Source organism: Anabas testudineus, chromosome 13 (assembly GCF_900324465.2).
Source record: "Anabas testudineus chromosome 13, fAnaTes1.2, whole genome shotgun sequence".
Taxonomy (NCBI): domain Eukaryota; kingdom Metazoa; phylum Chordata; class Actinopteri; order Anabantiformes; family Anabantidae; genus Anabas; species Anabas testudineus.
The window spans coordinates 7,698,243-7,706,337 of NC_046622.1; the positions used below are offsets into that span (position 1 = coordinate 7,698,243).

General features: G+C 40.0%; 1 protein-coding gene across 6 annotated transcripts in view; it reads left to right on the top strand.

Moving 5' to 3' along the window:
- The window catches only part of LOC113166643 (unconventional myosin-Ic), a 46,968-nt gene extending 39,548 nt beyond the window's left edge, over positions 1–7,420 (top strand). For 4 of the 6 annotated variants that reach the window (XM_026366769.1, XM_026366780.1, XM_026366763.1 and 1 more), the window contains exons 18-32: positions 471–576; positions 1,471–1,588; positions 2,171–2,284; positions 2,486–2,562; positions 2,673–2,741; positions 2,885–2,969; positions 3,186–3,345; positions 3,544–3,627; positions 3,741–3,834; positions 3,942–3,997; positions 4,076–4,211; positions 4,298–4,374; positions 4,472–4,569; positions 4,762–4,861; positions 5,362–7,420. In XM_026366769.1, the coding sequence (XP_026222554.1) occupies positions 471–576; positions 1,471–1,588; positions 2,171–2,284; positions 2,486–2,562; positions 2,673–2,741; positions 2,885–2,969; positions 3,186–3,345; positions 3,544–3,627; positions 3,741–3,834; positions 3,942–3,997; positions 4,076–4,211; positions 4,298–4,374; positions 4,472–4,569; positions 4,762–4,861; positions 5,362–5,388 (1,401 nt within the window). In that variant the 3' untranslated portion in view covers positions 5,389–7,420. The remainder of the gene's footprint in view (positions 1–470; positions 577–1,470; positions 1,589–2,170; positions 2,285–2,485; positions 2,563–2,672; positions 2,742–2,884; positions 2,970–3,185; positions 3,346–3,543; positions 3,628–3,740; positions 3,835–3,941; positions 3,998–4,075; positions 4,212–4,297; positions 4,375–4,471; positions 4,570–4,761; positions 4,862–5,361) is intronic. The other 2 variants (XM_026366773.1, XM_026366767.1) reach the window with 1 other exon arrangement.
- The last annotated feature ends 675 nt before the right edge of the window (positions 7,421–8,095 follow it).

Below are 8,095 nucleotides of genomic sequence, written 5' to 3' on the forward strand. Positions count from 1 at the left end.
TTTTACAAATCACGCTCTCATGATCCCAACATACTTTCCCACAACAAAACAAACAGTGGTGTGTTTCCCCCTTCCAGTGTTGAGTGGGCAGTCTGATGGGGATTCTCTGCAGCCTCCCACTCACCAAGGAATGCCCTGACACTTACACTGCCCTTCACACACACAAACACACTCTTGAACAGGGTGCTGTCACAGCCTGGCAAGTTAGAGTGTGAGTCCTCCACACTGGGCCCAGTGTTCAGTCTCTACTGGACTGCCAGTCACATCAGCTACTCCTCTGTTTGTGTAGCTGTTCTTAGGTCATCATCTCCGTCTGCAGGCTTTGATTTGCATTCATTCACTGTGCACTTCTTCAGTTCCCAGACGTTGCTTCGGTTACTCACCAGCATCCTCCTCCGTCCTCTTTTCATCTCTCCATCTCTTCTTAACCAGATTTCATCCGTTGTCTCTGTTTGTGTCTGCCCTTCCAGGCGGCCACCCAGTTCAAAGTCAGTCTGGCGAAACTAATGGAGATCCTCATGTCCAAGGAGCCGTCGTACGTCCGCTGCATCAAGCCCAATGACTCCAAGCAAGCAGGTACGATGTCCAGTCTTGTTTTTGCTTAATATGATCCAAGAGATGAAAGAAGAAATGATTAGATAGAAAAGTTAAGATTTATCATTATGCTGTAACTTTTTGGATATTAAAGTTTGCATTTCTTATGAGAACAAGTTAATTTTCCTTTTCTCACAATGGAAGGAAAATATATGAGCTGATAATTAATATTATTCATTAAAAGTAACCGGGGGAGAACAGATATTTTTTTATGCAGTTATACAACAGAACGTGGAGCAGATTCTGCTAAACTGTTGTTTCCCACATGTTTTTATAGACCTACACTATAAACGAGTTAAAATAGCTATAATAATGAGAATCACCAATTTTAAGTAAGTATAAAATGTACTGTTAGTTTAACCAATTTGTTGACTTTAATTAGATTATTAAGATACTATTGAGATTGCGCAAATAAAAGTGACACCCTGAAATAAGTTAACTGTTGATGTTTCAACATTAAACATTTTTAGTTAAGTACAGTATTTATTTGATTCAGGAAATTATGGTTGTTAATCACTTCTGTACATCAGTACTTTACTTGTAAAATAGAAGCAGCGTAGCAGCTACAACAAGCAAATAGTTTCCCAGAAGCACCATGTTAATCTTGTGCCTTTGCTAATTCCAGTCGAACGGTTTGTTTTCGGCTGCATCAGTAGCTGCAGTGTAACTCTCCGTGTGGTCGTCAGTATATCGGACCGGCCTTTGTTTTTCTCTACAGTTGGCCTTTTGTTAGCTTCACACTGTTTCTCTGTCCTGTGTCACTCCTACTCCTGCTGTTTAGCATTTACTGGTTTTCTCTGGTTCATTTTGTCAAACAGATGTTACATTTTTCTCACACTAATCTGACCTCGCTCTCCCTCTCCCCTCTTTCCCCAGCTCGGTTTGATGAGGTGTTGATCCGTCACCAGGTCAAGTATCTGGGTCTGATGGAGAATCTGAGGGTGAGGAGAGCCGGCTTTGCTTACAGACGACGCTACGAGATTTTCCTGCAGAGGTGATCACATACATTCTTTTTTATGTATCAGTCACATGTCAACAATATAATGACATACGTCATCTACATAGTGATACACTACATCGTATAAGTCTGTGTTCTTAATTTATTTATTCCAATTCTTCAGATACAAATACAAACAAATAGATTTAGATTTTGTTAGAAAAAACACTAAATACTATAAATGAACCTGGTCCACAACTCCTGCTTTCTCAGTCAAGAAGGTGGAAGATACCATGTCATATGAGGGTGGAGAGGTCTAATTAATGTCAGGAACTAGTGGAAATTATTTTACTAAAGCCCAAGTTGACTTGATCAAAATCTTTGTTTTCCAACTCCTAAATGTATTGTGTTTATTATCTTATTAGACAAAGCAGTAAATGTTGGCATGTCAGAGGTTGGAGCTAGGGAAGGTTGGGTCTATTGCTTTGAGAAAATGATTTAAATGAGCAGTCAATTATCAAAACACTGCCAGTTTTAATTTCTATTGACAAATTATTAATCAATTAATAGTTTCATCTCCAAACCCGAGTCCAGGATGATCCACTTATAACTTATATTTGTGTCTGTTTGTCTGTGTAGGTATAAATCACTGTGTCCAGACACGTGGCCTAACTGGCAGGGGAAACTGGCTGATGGAGTGTCCACTCTGGTCAAACACCTGGGATACAAGCCTGAGGAGTACAAAATGGGCAGGTCAGCAACACGTACAGAGATAAAATGTCTGAATGCATGAATCAGATGAGAAGGTGCATTCGTCAAATCTCTTGTTTTTTATCTTATGTTTACACTTTTAATGTTTTGTTGACTGCGAACTGAACTCAGTCACTCAGTATCAACAAATATTAATAATTTTGTTTAATATCTATTTGATTTACAACATGTTTTTCTTTATAGGTCAAAAATCTTCATACGTTTCCCAAAGACCTTGTTTGCCACAGAGGATGCATTAGAGACGAGGAAACACAGTCTTGGTAAGAGTCAGGGAATTGTGACGTGCATCACTGACTGTGCTTTATCATTTTCAGCAGCTGTGTGATAAAGTTACTTATTATTTACTATTTCTCTTGTGTCTCTTCCACAGCCACCAAGCTGCAGGCAGGATGGAGAGGCTACAGCCAAAAGTCCAAATACCAAAAACTGAGAACTTCAGGTGAGGAAACCTTTACTACTATCTTTACTGGGATCACTGTGTAATTTATTTTGTTCAGACTCTGACACCTACATGTGTGCAAAGAATCCAAATAGTTGTTGTGTAGTATTTGTGAGTTAGAATTTATATAATGTTCCTTGCAGCTATTGCCATCCAGGCGTGGTGGAGGGGGATCCTAGCCAGAAGGAGGGCCAAGCGCAGGCGAGAGGCTGCTAACACGATCCGCAGGTAACAGTAGATGGCACAATACACAGTAAATACACAAATACTGAGATGTGTGCACGTTGTGTTTGAGCTTCATGTTCAATAATGTTTCCGACATCTCAGTTCAGAGTGTGCACATCTAACATGTATTGATCCAACATTTTACTGATATCATGAACAAGTTTTATTGATGAGAATACAACTGCTTTTAATCCTTTTAACACTTCATATCACCCTCAGGTTCATCAAGGGCTTTATCTACCGTCACAATGAGCGCTGTCCGGAGAACGAGTATTTCCTGGATTACGTTCGCTACTCCTTCCTGATGAAACTGCACAGGAACCTGCCCAAGAACGTCCTGGACAAGAGCTGGCCGACACCTCCAGCTGCTCTCACTGAGGTATACAGGAACACAGAGTCCTTAAACAGACACAGGAAAATATAAACCAGAAATCTAAATCAGACAGTGATGAAACATAAAACATAAAAGTAGAAAAATAGAAGTGGTAGATTCAAAACTAATTGATAAGGCTGAAGAACACTTGAGGCAGTGTCAATAAAACTAAACTAAACTATTGTCTTATTTCTCTGTCTTCAGGCGTCAGAGCATTTGCGTAAGATGTGCATGCACAACATGGTGTGGAGCTACTGCAAGAAGATCAGTCCTGAGTGGAAACACCAGGTGAATATTGTCTCATCGCCCAGTCTAGACCTGCTCTGTGTAATCTGACCGACAGGTTTCTTGTTTGCGGTTTTCCTTCATTTGCTTCACTGTCATCAACTCTGTGTGATTAGATGGAACAGAAGATGATCGCCAGTGAGGTCTTCAAGGACAAAAAAGACAACTATCCACAGAGCGTGCCCAAACTGTTTGTCAGCACAAGACTCAGTGAGACTCAGATGTTTCTCTACCAGAACTCATATGTTGAGAGACTTCACAGTCTTTACATTGAACACTACGAAAATGATTTCAACAGCATGTTTTCTCTTGATCAGATGGAGAGGACATCAACCCCAAGGTGCTGCAGGCTCTGGGCAGTGAGAAGATGAAGGTTAGTCCCTTTTAAACAACTTTAAAATCTGTCTGAGCTTCTTCATCATCTTTTTAACCATCATCCTCCTGCTCCCAGTACGCAGTGCCTGTTATCAAGTACGACAGAAAAGGATACAAAGCTCGACCCCGCCAGTTGCTGCTCACCGGCAGCAGTGCTGTTATCGTAGAGGAGGGCAAAATCAAACAGCGCATCAACTACGAAGCTCTGAAAGGTCAGAGGTCAACAGCAACAGGTTTGTTTCATGTGGATGTTGATAGAATTGGTGTCATTAAAGCAGAAACTGTCCTTCCTCTGCAGGTATCTCAGTCAGCTCTCTTAGTGACGGCTTGTTTGTTCTGCACGTGCCCAGTGATGACAACAAACAGAAGGTGAAGGCAAGGGCAAACAATGAATTACTACAAACTACTGCTACGCAGCCCCACGATACCTTATACAGTTAGTATCACTGTGTGTTTGGTGTTTTCCTCTCAGGGAGATGTGATTCTGCAGAGTGACCACGTGATTGAGACCTTGACCAAAATCATGATCTGTGCCGACAAGATCAACAGCATCAACATCAACCAGGGCAGGTGGGATACAGCCTCCAATCTGGTTTCTGTGTTCTCACTTTATACTACTATACTGTACTATATACTATATAATACTTATACACTGTTAGTTAGTTAGTGTTATACTCCATAAAGTAAATTCCTCTCTGAAGTCTCCTGACTTCCGACTAAAGTTTCTAACCCAGTTCAACTGTCTCTCTGTTGCTTCTCCAGTATACAGTTTACGGTGGCTCAGGGGAAAGAGGGGATAATCGACTTCACACCTGGATCAGAGCTACTGGTGGCCAAGGCTAAGAATGGACATCTGTCTGTGGTGAGCGGGTTTGGTTGTCTTCACATTAATTCATTCAGATTATGAGAATTTTAAATGTATTGCATATGTAAATACTGTTGATTTTATTTGATATATTTTAATTATATTTTAATACTGATTTATAAAGATGCAGTCATAAACCCATAAAACATTATTAGTTCTGACAAAAAATATTTGAATATCATGTAATATGTGCAGACAATTTTGTATTAATATAAAACTGATTTTTCACAGCACTTTCACGATAAACGTTGTGATTATACTGCCCCCAAGTGGTTAAAAAATTCAACTAATGCAGCTTTAAACATATTTTAACTACTGCAGCTCTTTGTTGTGGTGGAACCCACATGTCAGAGCTGTCTGGTAAATATCTAATACTAGCTTAAAAGGCATAATGAGATGTTAATGGAGAAACTGATTCATTCGTGTTTTATTCAAGTTGTTGGTGTGACTTTATTTTATGCATCTGTCCTAAAGATTAAAACCTTTTTCTGTTCCAGACGGCTCCCAGACTGAACTCCAGATGATTGCCGCTCTGACCACACACACCAGGACCCACGAACTCCTGCTCTCTCCCATCCTCCAATCACATGACCACAGACCCCGCTCTGCCAAAGCCAATCAGATGTCAGCTGTCACTAAATGTGGCATGTGCTTCCAATTAAAACAAATCCAGCAAAACTAATGGAGATATTTATGTTTATATTTTATATTTTTGGGATTAATACTGTTTGAATATTCAGATTTTATAAATGAAGCCATGGAATAACAAATACTTTGGTGCATTTTCTGCACCATGCATGTTTATTGTGCTTTATTTGGGAACATGACCAAGAAAACGATGAGGGAAGACAAAGAGGCAACAATGAGAAGAAGGGGATTGTTGTTGATGAAAATCAGGGTTAGCTGTTGCATGTTGCCTCTTTATTACTTATTCTGCTTGATTAAAAGGCTTGATTGTCTCACTGACACTAGTTTTCTAACTGGGGCGTGTAGCTTGTTATTAAAGCATCAAGGTGTGTAGAACAGTATGTAGGAGGTGCTGACAGGTTTGGGAATGAGGGAAGAATAACTTTTAAAACAAATGGTGATGCTTTGGTACAAAAACGACAAGTAGTGGTTCAATAAATCAGAGTAAATAGTTGGAAATATTACTGAATAAACATCAAAGATCTCTGCTTGTTTGAATAAGAAGGAAGCTGATCATGAGGCATTCACTACATAGAATAATCAGCATGTACTGTAAATGCTGCACAAATGAACAAAGCAAGTGAGAAAGTGTTGAGGAAAAAGGTGAGAGAGAGGTGAAAAGAAAGACGAAAGAAAGAAAGCCGCAGTCAGTTGCCTTCACGCCAGGTCTTTGTGCCTTTCTCCTTCACTAATTTATTCTTAACGAGTGAGTTCAGGAGCTGTGTATATGAAACCATGACACTCAGCACGAGGATGAGTCGAGTTAAGATGTATCTTGTTCAGAACCAGGTAACCTGCTCTCACTTTGTCGAACGCTCCAGTGTCTCGCTCTGTAGTTGGCTTTATCTTTGTCTGCTGTTTCTCCAGATGCCTCTAAATGTCACTATGACTGAACTGCTCTGATGGTGGGAGTTAGAGCTGTGAGTCAGATGAGAAGATTGATGCCACTCCAAGATGTGTAGGCTAAATATGAAGCTAAAGACAGCTAGCTTTTCTCTGTTGAAAGGTTAGAAATAAAAAAACTACACATTTTATGTTATGTACACATTGAACAAATTGTATGTAAGAGTAATTCTAATAATTAACTAACGTCGAACGACTTAAAGTTGTGAAGTCTTCTGACGTTTTAAGCATCATTTGAATTGTTAAACACTTTATCAAACTGCTACAGACCAGTTTGTCAAGTCCTAACTCTGACCCTTTAACCCCAGCTGTCCTTGAAGCCCACACAGGTGAGACCACAGAGCGACAGTCACAACGTTGTGTTATTGAAAACCTTCGAGAGAAGCTCCAAAACGTCTCCAAGATTATTTTTATTGTTTATTTGAATTTATTTTTTTTGTTGTTGTTCTTTTCTTTTTCTTCTCTGTTCTGGGTGGCGAGGCGGGTGCAATATGCTGAGACTGAACTGTGCTGCTGCACTGAAACTGTACTAGCCAAAGACCTTGTTGATGCATAGTGATTCCGTGTCCATCTGTATGACGTTATTATGTCACTTCTTAATATCTGTTTTTCCTGGAGGGAGACGTACATGTACAGTTTGTCTTTTGTGTTATGAACGACAGATTCAAGCCAACTGAGGTTTGATGTGAAACGTTTGGGGAGAAGAAGCTTTTAGTTTTGTTTCACACGTCCATGTGCCTTGTTAAAGAGCAATACAACCAATATATGTGGAAATAAGAGACACACTTCTTAGTCTAGTCCTAAGCAGGATCTTTGTGTAAAAGCTTTAAACCAAATCCTACATTTGATTTTCAGATGCACTCCTGATATCAGTCCTGACTTACTGTATTCACAAATCAATGTATAATTACGCCAACACACTAAAAACTAAGTATGGTATAATAAAAAAATCCATTTGAAAGAGTTTATTATGATTTTATTCCTGCTTTCTCAGTTGTGTGTTTGTTATTGTGTTCAACATAACTCATAAAGTGTCCTTCCACCTACTGATGTAGAAGACCCCGTTCAGAAAATGTTGCTTTCACTAATTTTGCATTCACAGTTTCACAGTGTAAGAAAGTCACAAACCAGATTCAGACACTTAGTAAAGATGATAGACGCCACGAGAACCTGAAGTACCCTAGTGTGGATCAGCACGTTTGTTGGGGTCCTGGCCAGGGCGACTACACGCTGCCAACGGTGACACGTGGAGGTGGGAATGTGCAGATCTGAGGCTGCAGGAGTGTCAAAGCTGCAGGGTCGGTGACATTTATAGACGGTGGAGCTCCCTGGTTACAGCACGTGCCACATACCCGTCGCTGCATTTGATACCCCCCCCCCACACACACACATGTCCTGTGTCCTTACTCACTCCACACTGCTAAAGACTACATCCTTGAATTAAAACGTTAATAGGCTTTATTCTTCTTGGCCTAGTTAAAACAACCACCGCCTTTGTTATGTTATGTACATGTAGCCTGAACTCAGCTCCACATACATGTACTGTATTTGGTGTACTTAACAAAGGTGTTCCCCCCTTTAGACCTGATTTTAACATATTATTCAAATAATCAACCATGATATTGTTGTAGGTGCCACTTT